The following is a 15,979-nucleotide window of genomic DNA, read 5'->3' as shown; positions in this document are numbered from 1 at the left end:
TTGTACATGTTATATAAAGATGCTGAGAGTTGATACCAAGCTATCGCTATTGATGGACTGGACCAGACCAAGTGGCTCGCTCACATAGCTCGAGAAAAATTAGGCTTGAGCTTGAATTGTTACAAGTCTAAACACTTCCCGATCCCATCACAATGCTGGGGAAATTCTTTGTGCATCCCAGGCGGTGTAGAAAATTCGATGTGTAGCATACCACTTTATGTGATTGATCTATGTAGCCATCATTTTTTAATACATATTTAATGCCTGCAGTTTCATTTTTTTATTTAAAAATTTTGAATGACGAAAATATTCTTATTTTTAAAAAAAAATTATGACATCTTATGTCCATATTATGATATCCTGTGTGTAAGAAGTCATAATTTTGACGTAAGATGTCATAATTTTTTCTAAAGAGTAGGAGATATTTTCATCATTCAAAATTTTTAAATTAAAAAGCAAAACTGCAGGTATTAAATGTGTATTGAAAAGTAGTTAGACAAAAATATTCATTCTATATTATGACATCCTAAGCCATATTATCACATCCTGGATCATATTATGATATCATACATGCAGGATGTCATAATTTGATACAGGATGTTATAATATGCCACAGGATATTATAATTTTTTGGATCATATTATGATATCTTACTTATAGAAAGTTATAATTGTTGGATATTGACATGACATGACGATAGATATGCATACAAAAATTTTAAAAATTTAATCTAACAAAGATTACAGTGGAATAAAAATTTCAGATCTGAATTCTCAACATCGTTCTAGGATAACTATTCAGTATAATTTTTAATCATTATGTCAGGACAATCTTATATTAGAACGATTTAAAAAATTTAGATCGATAATTAGATCTAATCTAACTAGCATGCATAAAGAAATCACATATCAAATAAAACAACATACATCAACATTAAATATAAGATCAAAGATCTAAAAGAGAATCTGAATTTATATCTTTACATGGATAGATCTTCACTGCGATCTGATGGTCGTGGATGTCTTCAAGATCCTATTATAGCCGCACAAGTGTCTAACCTCTACAGGTATCCACCGAAGTTGATTTTATCAAGAAGACTCGATCTCACTGAGATGCTAGCTCTCTTGCAGAGATCACTTCTTGGATTGTCGAATCGGTCTGATCTTTTGATTTTCTTCTAAAAAAAATCAAACAGATCGATAGTAGGAGGATGAAATCAAATTACATCTGATTTTTTTTCTCTTTTGAAGAAAAAAATCAAGATCTATACAAGAAGACAAGGGATCAAATCTCTTTCTTCTTCCTTTCTTGTCCAATCCTTGAACTCAATCTAGAAAAGGTAAAGGAGAATTTTTATGTCCATCTTATAGACCAAGAAGGAGAGAAAAAAATAGATCAAATCTAATTTTATGTCCTACCTTTGGACATCTATGGTGGAGAAGATGAGAGAGACATGTCTAACTCTTAGATACAAAAGAGAGATAAGGAGTTACCTGCAACAACTGACTATTGGTTGTAAGAAAGAAGAATAGATAGGAGGTATCAACCACCTTGGAAGTCCCGTTGAATTCCATGCCAATCCACCTTGGGGCGTCCTCATTATCTTATGCTCTCTTTTCTCTCATGTTGGGCATCAAAACTTTTGTGTTTTTCTCTGAGAGAGGTGTCCCCTTTATCCTCTATTTAAATCATAACCACCTAGGGTTAGTTAGGGATAAGTGAAATAGATAAACTAGGATAACTCCTATTAGTTGCCGCCCACAACCCTTAGCTCCTTATTTTTCTCCATGCCTAAGCCCCACGCCCTCTCTTATTTTTAACGTGAAGGCATAAGGCATGAAAGCCTTTGGGGCGTGGGATCCTCTTAGGACTTGATCAATGTTGATCCAAATCCTAATCTAGATTGGAGTCCAATTTGATTTGGATTTCAATTTTAAGTCAAGCACTTAAGTCTAGGGTTGGAAGTGGGCCGGGCCGGGCCGGGTTATACCCTCGCCCGAGCCAGGCCCGAATTTTTTTTTGGGCTTCGGACCAAGTTTAGGCTCGAAAATTTCTAAAGGACTCAGACCCGATCTCGGGCCCGAGCCCGGCTCGAGCCCAATTGGGCTGGCCCAAGTCCAAGCCCGAGATCGAGACCAAGATCCGACCCAAACCCCTCTCTCTCCATCTATTTGTTTCTCTTTCCTCTCTCTCTCAAAACTTCGATACCACCTTTAGATCTCTAGATCGGAGGGAGATGGGGGCTTGGGAGCGACGATCGAGGCCCGAGGGAGCGACGATCGGGAGAGGAGCGATGGTTGCAGCCTTAGGGAGCAGCGGTCGGAGGGAGATGGGGGCTTGAGAGCAATGGTCGGAGGGAGATGGGGGCTTGGAAGCGACCGTCGAGGTCCGATGGAGCAGCAGTCACAGTCCGAGGGAGCAGTGGTCGGAGGGAGATGGGGGCTTGGAAGTTACAATCGGAGGGAGACAAGGGCTTGGAAGCGACCATCGAGGCCCGAGGGAGCAGCGGTCGGGGGGACCAACAGTCGCGGCCCGAGGGAGTGATGGTTGGAGGGAGGCAGAGGCTTGAGAGTAGCAGTCAGGGGGAGAATGGGGAAGATCGGACAGAAGAGGGAAGATCGGAAGAGGGGTTTTTAATTGAGATGGTGTCACGGATGAACAACGGGATGAAAGAATCAAAGAAGGATTTTAATCGGGCTACCATTCAGGCCGGGCTCAAACCGAGCCCAAGCTGGGCCAAAGGTCTACTCGAGCCCCGTTTGAAAATAAAACAGGACCTAAAATCAGGCTCGAGCCCGATCTGAATGATTTCAGGCTGAGCCCAAAGCCGGGCCTACTTCCAGCTTTACTTAAGTCTAATCGTATTAGATTAATGAAACCTAATCCAAATCAAATTAAAATCATATCTAATCAAATTAAATCTAATTTAATTTTACTAGGATCCAATCTCAATATTTGATCGAATTAAATAAAATACAATAATTATAATTAAATCCTCCTATAACTTACTAACTCTTAGTAAGTCCCTTACGTAACTTTTACATTTAAGTCCAATCATCAATCAAATTAATAATTGAGATCACTTGCGATTTGTAATTCAAAATTATGATTCAACAATCCGATCAGTCAAGACTTCTTTTATGTGTGACTCCATATGTTCTATCCTGGTTGATAGTGAGAAATATTTTGATCTCCATCAAAATATCATAGAAAATTCTTTCAATTAATTGAAATAATTTTAATTTACCAATCGAGAATCATTGACCACCAAAATAATTCTCGTTGGTCTCATAATCCATCAGTGACTCCTAGCAGCATGTAATGACAATCCAGCAGAACAGAAGAATGAACTTCTAGGTGTAGTTACTATGTGATTCAATTTTTCTATTATGAGTCCCGACAAGATGGAGGTTATGAAAACTCATTAAACCTCATCGTCTGTCATATGTAAGATTTATTTGACTTGAATTCATTTATGAAACCTGATGGAAACTCCTTTTCATCATACACACTGTTTTGACCAAGGTCTTCTAAACTCAATCTCATAAATCACATAGGACTACTCCTTAACTACTAAGATCGATAGATCCTATCTAGATGCACATCCTATTTCTATAATGAATCTACTGCAGCTAATATACATCTCAAGGCTCTATATAGCTAGAAGATCGAGTTATGATGTAGTCAAACTACAGTAATCTCATTATGAACAGTCGAGGTATTACAGGTCTAAGAATTAGTCACCTACTACAGCATTGAAAATGTCACTAACGAGTGAGTAGATATACAAGTGACTTTTCGTGTTGGTCATATTTGATATCATTATTCTCTAATAACCATCTGCATTCTCGCTCTAGTGTCCCCATTCTATAGACTCGAGACTCGTCTACTATAAGAGAAGCGATCAATGCACCAATCTTATCAAAATAATCACCGTTTCTATGATGATCCTTCGATTGGAAGCAATTTGAGAATTAACTATCAATGAAACATGTCTCAAATTCTTAACTTTTGAAGATATGTGTCATTATCTTATTAATTCTCTGGACGATTCATGGACACATATACTACATGAATGAAATTAACTATCCTAATTAATTAAGTCAAATATAAAATTATATCATAAAAAAAATTAATATGTTGGTCTAATTGATTTTTAGGACATACATTTAACAATAATATGCTACAGAATGTCATAATTTTTTTCAAAAAATAAAAATATTTTTATCATATAAAATTTTTAAATGAAAAAATAAAACTATATGTATTAAATATATATATTAAAAAATGATGTCTATATAGATTAATCATATAAAATGATATATTTCACGTTGGATTTTCTACATCACTCATGGTGCATAAAGAATTTTTCTGCAACGCTGATGCCTACTTAACTGGTTAAACCACCCCCCAACCCCGTTATATATATATATATATATATATATATATATATATATATATCTTTGTTTCTGAATGTGTTAAAGATTTTTTTTAATATTTTAAATAACTAAAGGTGCATGTTGTGGCATCTAATTTATTTTCTTTATATTTAAAAAACAAAATAACGACACGGAACATTACATAACCAAATTATTTTAGATACAGATATTTTCGAGATCCACTTCGCTTGTTTATTAGTGAACTCCTGAAGCAAGTTTCGGCCATCTCGCTCTGTCTCGGTGCGCGTCTAAATCCCTAGCCGGAGGACGAGCGGAGGAGATGACAATCGACGACGAGAACTCCATCTACGTCGGGGGCCTTCCCTACGACATCACCGAAGACGCCCTCCGCCGCGCCTTCGATCTCTACGGCGCCGTTGTCGCCGTCAAGGTCGGTCCGCTCATCGCCCCTCCCTCTTCACACTTCTCATTCTCCCCCGCTTCCCCTCCTTCCGTGCTTCTTTCTGTTTAAAAGAAGCAGTTTGATACCCCTCGGGTCCGGAATGGACCAGCTTCCTGGTTGAATTTTAGGGTTTAGGAACGAGAGTGCATATCGTTGGTGGAGCTATCGGAGTTCTTAATCTAGGGTTTATTCCCTCTTCCTGGTGAAATTTTACTAGGGATTTTCTTGAACTCAAAGATTAAAATTTGCCGTCCCATTTACCTCCAAGAACCCTGCATCTCGGTTTAGCTGTAATCGAGAAAGTCTTTGGGGGAAACAGGGGTCTAGGTAAGAATGCTAGAGACTGGGTAGCGGTTGTGAGTTCTGGATTGTTCCTGAGTTGAGTTGAGAAAACCCTAGAGGAAATTTGTTGAGTTCTGTGGTTTTATTGGAGAAGCAGTAAACAAAATTTAACATTGTTCGAGAGAGATCTGTTGTTTTAGTTTAATGAAGCTGCAAAAGTAGTTTTTTGATGCGGTCCTATACCAATGCTCCAAGAACTGTACATGTGACTAAAAACATTCATGCTAAAGAAAAATGAAGATTAGGCATGAGGAAAACATAACTAAGTTTCTTCTCCTTGAGCACCAGTAGTGTTGGATGCCATTGCTGTATATCATAACTTGTTGACATAGAAGATGGTTAAAGCAATATGTTTTACCATTATAATGAAGTGGCATAATGGTTTTGACTGAGTTCCTTCTTCCTATACTGACTATTTGCGTGCAAACTTCATGCATTTAAAGAATTTTGTTATAAAATCCTTTCATATTGACATTCAGTAGGAGAACCTTAACTGCTAGTCACCATCTTATTCCTTGACATTGACTTACTGTCTGCAGATAATCAATGATCGAGAAGTTGGAGGAAAATGTTATGGCTTTGTTACCTTCACTAATCCTAGGTCTGCTGTTGATGCTATAATGGACATGAATGGCAGGGTCTCTCTCTCTCTCTCTCTCTCTCTCTCTCTCTCTGTGTGTGTGTGTGTGTGTGTGAACATGTTTCAAATATTTTCTGGTGGCTGTGTATATGTGGTTCAGGCATTTGAGCCAAAAGCAGATCTTTGCTTTCATTTCATTGTTTTAGGCACATGACACTGCAATCTTTTTAATCAGACCATTGGTGGAAGAGTTGTACGAGTAAATGAAGTCCGAACAAGAGGTGCAAGGCCGAATTTCCATCGTGAAAATTTCCGTCGGGATCCTGTGAAGGACAGTGACTGGGATAGGGGCCGTGATAGGGAAAGAGATTACATCCGTGATAGAGACCGCTACAGAGATAGAAATAACGACCGATCTCAGGATCGAGACAGGGAAAGAGAAAGAGATTATGAGCGTGGACATGACTTTGATCGAGTGAGAGACTATACTTCAGAACGAAGTCGAGATAGAGAGGATCATGATCAAGAGCATATGCGGGATCATGATCATGATCGGGAAAGGGAACACAACACAGACATTGAAAATGATAGGGAAATTGATAGAGCAAAAGATCATGATGGAAGTAGAGACAAGGAGCAACTACTGAGAAATAGGCTTGGGTAAGCTTTAATTTTTCAGCCTTAATATCTACTTATGTTCCTGTTCTCATGCATAGTCAAGTATATTATAAAATCTCTATTCTATTCAGTTAGCAAATTACTCATGTATTTTCAACATTCTAAAGCAATCTCATGAGGATGATCTGGGTGCCCAGCAAATCAAAGTGGTATATTTAAGGCTGTAGCAGCGGCCATAAAAGGCTTGCCACAGACTTTGCAACTCTTGTATTCAGTACTTCTTTAGCTGATGAAATTGTCTTAACAGTCCAATGATTCTGCCAGATATTTTAACAGCTGACTTTGCTGATGTATTTTTTAGCTTGGTCAGAGAAACTGAGCTAGTTGGGTGGCGACAATAAAGAAAAACACCTATGCATTTGAAGTAATGAATACCTATGAGGATGAAAGTAGGTCATTCATTTGGCAAGTATAAAGAGTAGTAGGTTGGGAATCATACAATTGATTTTGCTGTAATCTTGACAAAGGCTGCTACTTTGCTTAAAACCGAGGGCTAAATTTTCAATTTGTTCATATCTTTTTGAAGTTTTAAAATTTAAAATAAGGAAACCCTTATGGTTGGATGCTTAAATAGATAACTTGTATTGGAGTTGAAGTAACATACTTGATATTGATTGTTAAGGTGCAAAAAAGGTGCAAAGAGAAACTTGAATTTGACTTAAAATAACAAACAACCAGGTAATTGCTTGCTTGAACAGTAGTATGAGTTTTGGTTGTAGATGTATCTGCCTCGGTGCCAACCAGACCATCCAATTTGAAACTATGATGCCAAGTGGCCTCTACATTTGCATTAGCTGAAAAGTATTTTATGACAGAATGCTTGCACAGAGTGTTTATAAAACTTCTCTGCTTGGTTCTGCAGTGCGCGTTTTAATGGCCGTCAAAGCAGAGAATTGTCATCAGATTCCAGTGATGATTTTCATGACCAGGTAAAGAATCTGTATTGTTTTGTATTCTCTCGTTTATTACTGTAAGCAGTATTATGGTTCATTTTCTCCCAATAATTGTGGCTATCTGTTCTTTCTGTGTTTCAATTAAATTTATAAGGTGAAAGAACAATTGGAGATATCCATTCAGCGACGTGAGGATCTCCAAAAGGAGGTACTCTAATAACTAGATCTTTCTGTTAGATAATGCTGTTACTTGTTTGATACAAATTCTGTAGGCTGGAGTATAACCAGTTAGATGTAATAATATAATACTATTATTTGCACATCTTCTTTTATTGCTTTGCAAGTTAATCAGCGACCCCTTTGTAAAAACACTGCCACTTTGACAACCCAAAATGATAAAGCTATGGTTTTATGTTCACAAATGTTTCCTTTCACTCTGCAGTCATCATTTCCATCTACTTTTTGTTATTTCATTGATTATATTTTCTTCTCTCTAAAAGAATAGTGTCCTGCAAGTCAATCGCATGGATGATGCGATGGGACTTTTCTGTAATATCTCCATACTCATGTACATGACATTTATTAAGTATTAATAATATGAGGTATTATATGTCGTCATATGCTGTATCTTTTATTTCACTATGACTTAATTGAGATTATGATAAATCCCATAGATTAGGACAATGGTTTTAGGATCATGATGAGATCATGCTAGTGAAACCTAAAACTATGATAGTCCCAGTCTTAAATGTTTTCAGTCATAGGATCATCGAGTTGGGGATCGATGATATCGGTAAGATTGGCACGTCCTTTGTATGCTCGATGGAGAGAGTAATTGATCTCATAATCACTTTTGTAGGAACACTAATACAAGGATGTGGGTGCTCGTTAGAAGAATAGGTTCACTGAACTGATCCAAAGTGAGAATATCTGAAGGAGCCTTACCTGCATGTCAAAGATAGTTTTCTAGTGGGAGTGGTGCAAGTGATCTTTAGACCTGAGATCATCATGGTATCTTGTGTATATGGATCTATACTTTGGTTCATACCATAGCATGACTCTCTGAGACATGTGTGGGATGTTCTAGATATAGTGAAGTGTGCATGGAGGTTGTGAGTGGTTAACAAAGAATCGGTTACTTCTTGTAAGAGGAGAGAAAATCCTATGTGATCTCACAGGATAATGACTCAGTGAGTCTTTGATCAGAGTAGGATAAATATTAGAAAGAGTTTCTAATGGTTCATCAACCGAGTCATCATCATTAGATCGAGATACATATGGATAGGTATTTGGGCTTGATATGATTCCATGCCTATAATTTATTTGGGATGTGTGATCGAAGGATTGAATTGTATGGTAATTTGCTGTGGAAGAGTATTTTGGTATTCCGTCAAATTTCACATCTTTCGGATAGTCATGATATATTGCTAGACGTCAATCTTGATTTGTAAGTTCTCATGAATTAAAAAGTTTAATTCAGAAATTTAATTAAAAAGTTCTAATTAATTGTAACGCACGGGCTGATTTAGTCTAGGACCTAATTAGATTAGGTTGACTCAAACCTGGGCCTACTGCTGGCTAGATGTGGAACCTAATGGGTCACATATAAAAGAAAATTGATCTTGGACTTTTGATTAGGCTTAAGAAGTCCTAAATCAATAAAGATTTGGTAGAAATCCTAATGGATTTAGGTTACATATGCTAGCACATGATTAAATCCATGAATCCCCATCTATTAGGATTCCTAATTGGATTAGAAATTAGTTATGACAATTGGTTGGTGCCTAACTAATTCTCTCCCTCTCTTTTCTTTCTTATGAAGGAATCCTTGTTGGACAAGGATCCCTCCATGCCCCCTATTCCACATGCCCAAGGGTTGGGCGTTGGGTTTATGATGGAGTCCTTTTAGGACTCCAAGGATTCACTCACGTGGGACGCCCAAGAGTTGGGGTCCTATATGGATACTTGTCTATAAAAGGGGCTGACGCACAAGGGGTTTAGTTGCTGGTTTTCCATATGCCTAAGAGAGAGGAAAAAAGAGAGACCTCATAAGCCAAAGGTTGGTGGCGCAAGGAGAAGAGGAAGAAAGGCATGTGCTGAATTCTTTAGAAGAAATTCAGCAAAACTAGATTGGGGAAAGTCTTTCATCGAGACTCGTGTGGATCATCGTTGGAGGTCATATGCATGTGTGCCTCAAGGGAGATCAATCAGCAATCAAATCAGATTGATTAGAAGGTATATCAATTTCTCTTGCTCTTTTGATAGCTATATGTTTCATGTTTGATTAGAATCATCAAGGTGATTATGGGATTGGGGTTCGGATCACATGTAGTAAAGTGTTGATGCATGATTAAAATTTTAAAATATATTTTCTGCTGTGTATCTGATTCCCAACACTCTCCACATTTTTTTGGGAGAACTCTTTGCACCTTTTTCACTTGCTAAGTTTGTAGAAGTCATGCTCTGTGAGACAGAACAAAGATATTTGAACCATATCGAATGAGGAAATTCTTTCTTTCTACTTTTTCTAGGAGGAGTTTATGGATTTCAGTTTTGATATTGGATGAGGGTGTTTTCTTGCATAGGCATGCTTAGGGCCAGGATTTCTTGATCAGAAACATAATTTGATTCTGTTTTCCCGTCTCAAGTGATTATGGGATGTTTTTCTTTCCCCTACCTTCATGCTTAATTTTATATATATTTGTCCATCTTTTGTCATTTCAACTATGCTCTCTTTACAACCATTCTGCATCATATGGTACTTGTCATTATCAATTTATTAATCATCATCAAAGTTTACAAGAAGAAAGGCTTAAAATATAAATGTGATTTTTTCTTGGTATGTTTTCTTATTCATAAAGTATACTTCATTTGGTCGAAACTAATTTATATTATTAATAATACATTTATTAGGGCAGCTCTCTAGAAAAATATTTGAATTGTCTCATACTTCATGCATCTGTTTTATGCATCCAGATAAATTCCTTTTTGAAACCCATTTGAATGGAATGTATTTGTATGACTTCACCATTTTGTTTATTATTCTGGTTGTTGTGAATAATAAAGGCGCAATGACCCTTTGTTGATAAGTAGTATTGCAGTTACTTCATTTCCTGTTTCTTGGTGACTCATTGTTAAGTCAAAATCATCTGATTTACCAATTTTGTCTTCATTCTTATTCAAAATATTCAACATTATAAATAGGTGAAGTGACTATCGGATCTAATGACATGGCATGCCTTTGTAATTGTGATCATACCAGATATGCTTTGAGGTTGTTCCTGTTATGATCCCTTTTTTTTTGTGGGGGGGGTGGGGGGGGGGAATAAAGTGATCTATGAAATGGTGATCCGTCTACCTGGAATAAAGTGTCTTTTCACTGGATGACAAGCCTAGGCAATTTTATTAGATGTTGTCATGTCCTTTGCTTTGAAAAAAGTGACGATCATTGCATTGTATCAGCTTTGTTTGATTGAAGAGAAGATTGAAGTCAAGCAACAACTTATTTCAGATCTAGAGAAGAAATCCCAGGTTATCTCCATTCTGATTCTTAACATTGGCATTGGCCTCCTTTCATGTTCACTTTTGGCTTTGATATCTTATTTGATTCACAGCTAAATCAAGGAATTTTAAACTTGCCAACTTAACATGTGTTCTCTCTTATTAATATACTTGTGCAGAAATTAGAGGATGCATTGGCAGCTGCAAGGAAACTCTCCTTTCAACGACAGTCAATGCTAACCAAGGTACAAAATTTTTCCCAGACTATCCACCTTCAATATTAGGCTGGCTGGTTGTTGTCTAGTCCGTTCCTTCAGACAGAAAAATGAAGAGAGAATTTGCAATTTTTCACTTGATCTGCAGGTGCACAGATGCTTTCTTCAGACACAAGACTATGCTCAAAAGCTGAAAAGCTCTGAACAGGAACTCCAGGTTAGCCTTCGCCGAACACCGTTCATTTCCCTTAAATTATTTCTATAACTTGGGTGAGTTGGTATTCTTCGTGCATTACCTTTAACAAACTGGACTTTTTCTGGTCTCAAGCTTCCAATGCATTAACTTAATGCACTTTTTTAGTATGAGGGATGCCATTTAAGGTTATCTATAAAACACATACAAGCTGACGTACAAAACGGATGAGGTCAGAAGGCAGTATACTGTTCCAACACCGTTTGATTTACAGCAATGGAGGCAAGGCAATCAGCAGCCTGGTTGGCTTGCCTAGATACTTTCAGAACAAAGTTTTGTAGCTGAGAAGCCCATGCCCAGATATCAAGTAGGTAGGGGTGCAGGATATGACCAGGGATGGGTTCACACTTGATCCAATTGACAATCATAAGGGAGTCTCCTTCCAAGATTAGGCTGACCATGTGACAACGTGCTCATATCTTGCCAAGCCACTTGGAGCTCATCAAGGGGGATTGTCGTAGGTGGAACCTGGCATGCACCCACTCCAAGGATTACATGGGGGTCATGAACAAGTAGAGGTGCAAATGAGCTAAGCAGCTTGCAATTTGTTTAAGCACGGCTCGGGTCCAAGCTCAGCTCGACTCGATTATTATCGTGCTCGAGTAGTTTGAATAGCTTTTTGAGTTGAGCTCAAGTAGCATAATGCTTGACTCAAAAGTTCGTGAACTTAGTAGATTATATATATTTTAATAATATTATATTTTGTTTATGATATATATTATAAATTTAATATTGTAAAATATAATATTATGCTATATTTTGTTTTAACTATATTTTTTAATTATGACCAAGGCTTGAACTCAAGGTCGATTATGACTCAGTTGATATTCGAGTCGATCTTGAATATTGCTTTTGTTTGATTGAGTCGAGTTCGAGATTGGGTATTAAACTCGATCAATCTCAAGTCAAGATTTAAGTTTGAATATTTTGAATTGAGTCAAGCTCGAGCCTTTGGTTACTTGGCTCGGCTCGATTGCACCTTGCACTGAAACCTGCATGATGACATGAGCTGATGCATCAAATTTGATCATCATTGTCCCACTGGGAGGGGCCACCCTAGAAAAGAAGATTGCTTGATGATTGGCCAAAACCGGGGTGCCCAAATGCACTTGGAGTAGGTTAGAAGATGGTCTGCGGGCTTATGAGTAAAAACACTCATTCAACCCAAGAATGACTTGGTGAGCAACTAATCTTGATGAGCATGATCCTTTGTTGAAGAGAGTTTCATTGCATGCATGCCAGTTGCCCATCCTGCATGGGCAACCATTGCTTGACGATGTCACATAATAGTTTGGTGATGCGGAGCACTAAGGGATAGTAGCATGTGCTATAAAGAAGTAGCTGCAAGACATCCCAGCTGCAACCTTGATAGATGCCACCACACCATCGTGGCAAATGGGCATCCCATGAGTGCATGGCTCATATCCTTATCTATCTGTGACAAAGTTGACAGGTAGGCAAGAAAGCATTAGGCATGTTGGCAAGATAAATGCATAGGGAAGATCCTATAATGCCGCTTCCCGCCGAAGGCTAGAACACATGAATGGATCCACAACTTCCATATCCAGCTATAGGAGACCAGTGCCCTTGTATAGGTTGGTTGGCAATTTGTTGGCGTCGAATATTGCAGGATGGAACATGCAAACTACCTATGCGTCCCTAAGTGATTCGATCTGGTGCTGACCCTATTAGGATGCCGACAACAACTATTATACAGAGTAACTCGTTTTGCATATATCAAGCAAGTGCTTGAAGATCTCATTCTCTTTGGTGTCCATAGCTAGCACATAGATGATCCAATGGCAAAAAGTTGATTTTTGCCCACACGATGGAACATGCAAACTACCTATAGGTCCCCAAGCAATATGATCTGGTGTTGACTGTATTAGGATGCCGACAACAACTATTACACAGAGTAACTTGTCTAGCATATATCAGGCAAGTGCTTGAAGATCCCACTCTTTCTCTTTGGTGTTCGAGCTGACACAATAGATGATCCAATTGCAAAAGGTTGATGTAGGAGTCAAGATTTGCCCAATTTAAAATGTTTTTATTATTTTTATAATTTGGGTTGGACTTAACTAGCATTAAAAGAGGAAAGTTTTTATCCTCTTCCAACTAGAAGATGAATTTGACTCAATTAAAGAGAGTAGACCTCAATATAATAGTAAAGAACTTGCAACTTCTCCATTTTTAAGCAAAAAGAAGGATCCAACTCAAATAAGAAAGATCACACTACTATAAATTGTGGGCATATGCCATGGTTTTGGATAACATGAATAGAGTGAGTGTAAGCAAAAAGATAGACTATACTTTTTAGTCATGAGAACCCCAAAGAGTGAAAGTAATGAGCATAGATTCTACTTTCTACCTATGATATGTGCCACAATTTGTAGATCATGAAAAATTAATGAAGGGACTTAGAGCCTCACTATCCAAAATTTTTATTATTTATTATTTTATTTAGTAGATCTAAGTTGAGGGGGTTGTAGGAAATCCTTCTTCCCAATTGGATCACCAAGAATCTCATAGCTAATGACTTGAGAATCCTCTGTTTGCTATCCGGTCAACAGATTGAGGTATGAGATCCTATTCTGTTGTGGTGAAGTATGGTAGCTCAATGGAAATATGTAGTGTTCTGGTCTCCTACACTAAACCAGGTAATACATGCCTTTTATTGCCAAATGATCTCATGGTGCTTGAGACATTGGTTATAATGGCCCACGAGCCCACAAAAATCCTCGTGTGAAAGTTCGTCGATATTTGGTTTGATTGGTTGGAGCTGATGCATGTCAGCCTCAAACTGAGTTATTTATTCATGGATGTTATCCAAAGCATGTCAATGCCAATGATGGGGTGCCCTCTTTGTGCACCCAATTGCTTTGCGACGCGATAGTCACGATGCCAAGCCTCGTGAACCACATGGAAGGAAGCCTCATATTCCAGCCAAAATTGCTCAAACTGGAGGGGACAGTGAGGTACTTCAAGGGTGGACAAGGATGATGGTGAATGCTAAACTCTAGAAAAAGTTGGGTCTTACTACTTGTTGAGAAGGCTTGGTCAGGGTGCTTCCACATGTGAGCCCAGCCACCTTGGTTATCACACCAAGCGTGCCTGGGGCTAGCAAATCCTTGTTTGATGGGGCCATTGTGGTCGACAAAGTATTTGAACTCCTGAATTTTTCATTGGAGTTGAAAGCCTGTGCCCCTTACAAATCCTCAGGATTAAGGATGCGGTTAAAGTACCTGAGGATCGTGAAAGGGTGGCCAAGCTCAATGGCAAAGGAGATGGTCATCCACGGCATACAGCACATTCTGGTGGTACATAATTATATGATTATTCATGTGATGTGTATAATGTGGCGGAGTAGTGAGATAACTTGAAATAGATGGAGGTTCCTGTGAACGGTGGGAGCATCTGGAATGGGAACATCATATTTCCTATTGATGTTTTATAAATGTTTGGAGGATATTAAATTTGCGGATATAATGAAAATGAGCAATGCTATGAGGAACTGATTTTGTGCGCATGAAACATTCTACATGCCATGATGCATGAGGTGATATGTGTGACTTATGGGAAGTTGTTTCAAAACATCAGGGTGATCAAGTGGCCGTGTTACATTAGTGGTCCCAATGAACTTCTAGTTGCTCTTCACAGGCACCCCAATGCATTTTGCAAATAAAATAGAAAAGACTTGGCATAATTGCTGATTTTAAGAACCTATTTTACAATAACGTAAGAAGAGCTGAGCAAAGATGTACCCTGTTATGTGCTGATCGTAATGATTTGGTCTTCTCTTAGGATATGATGCTTGTTTTAGGGCCATTCGAAACTGTCATATTGTGCATGCAATATGAATCTATCCATCTAGACATCAATGCAATCTGCTCATGAGTCATGACATTTCTGGATTTTTATTTTTTTTGGGTATTACTGTAGCTGATGAGTTTTCATCGGATTCACTTTCCTCCTTACAGGCTCTTGTGGACACGGCAATGGGTGAAGTTGACGGTGGTGCAAGAGATGGCCAGTTCTGAAAACCCAACCAGTTAGGCTTTCTGTAAATCCTTGAGAAGGATTATTTTGTAATTGAACTTAGAAGTATAAAATGCCTGTCATGTTCTTAATGCAAAAGAAATTTTGGTAGAACAGATGGATCAGTTTATTCAAATGGCCGGGCATGATGATCCCATGCAGTTGGGCTTTTCTTAAACCTCGTTAAAGGGTTTGTTTTGTAACGGAGTTTCAGAGTATGAAATACCTTCCGTCTTCTTGAAGTGTTGGGTCAGTCGGTCCAAGGGCTAGCGCTGGCTTATGTTTTTCTCTCTATTCTTCTGAGGGTCTCAGCCCTGGACAGAGACCAGGGACGGTCGTCCAAGATATCCCGTGGAGGGGGGCTAATCCAAAGGATTTCTCGGTGATGACGCTAAAGCAACAAGTATGAAATAAGTTTTCTGCCAACTCTCTTTCACCTTGGGTCATGACGAAAATGCCTCTGCTTTGTGAGATGTAGACTGCTCTCTATTGCACGGGGTGGTTGTTTTGCAGGCTGGGGCTATGGGGAATAGATACGGCAGTCGTGGAGTCTGGTGAGGTCTGCTACCCGTCCGTTTTTGATCGTGCTGATGGAGCTCCATGTGCTCTCCGCATCATCTACTGGTACAAGCTTCCA

The 15,979-nt window shown here is 38.5% G+C and overlaps 1 protein-coding gene across 1 annotated transcript; it reads left to right on the top strand.

Annotated features, from left to right (window-relative positions):
• The first annotated feature begins 4,630 nt into the window (after positions 1-4,630).
• On the top strand, positions 4,631-15,584 carry LOC105047866 (uncharacterized). The gene is made up of 9 exons (XM_010926974.3): positions 4,631-4,830; positions 5,724-5,822; positions 6,000-6,424; positions 7,305-7,371; positions 7,490-7,543; positions 10,798-10,866; positions 11,016-11,081; positions 11,200-11,268; positions 15,285-15,584. The coding sequence occupies exons 1-9, from the start codon at positions 4,720-4,722 to the stop codon at positions 15,342-15,344; spliced, it is 1,020 nt and encodes a 339-aa protein (XP_010925276.1). The 5' UTR covers positions 4,631-4,719; the 3' UTR covers positions 15,345-15,584.
• Positions 15,585-15,979: the final 395 nt, after the last annotated feature.

The sequence above is a fragment of the Elaeis guineensis genome, chromosome 7 (assembly GCF_000442705.2).
Source record: "Elaeis guineensis isolate ETL-2024a chromosome 7, EG11, whole genome shotgun sequence".
Lineage (NCBI taxonomy): Eukaryota > Viridiplantae > Streptophyta > Magnoliopsida > Arecales > Arecaceae > Elaeis > Elaeis guineensis.
The sequence above is the reverse complement of the archived record's forward strand: the minus strand, read 5'-3'. Positions and strand labels throughout refer to the sequence as shown.

Excerpts from the sequence above, each read along its gene's own strand:
- LOC105047866 (XM_010926974.3), top strand. The coding sequence starts at position 4,720 with ATGACAATCGACGACGAGAACTCCATCTACGTCGGGGGCCTTCCCTAC. Across the intron at positions 6,425-7,304 it reads CTACTGAGAAATAGGCTTGG|TGCGCGTTTTAATGGCCGTC; the intron begins GTAAGCTTTAAT and ends TTGGTTCTGCAG. Across the intron at positions 11,082-11,199 it reads GACAGTCAATGCTAACCAAG|GTGCACAGATGCTTTCTTCA; the intron begins GTACAAAATTTT and ends CTTGATCTGCAG.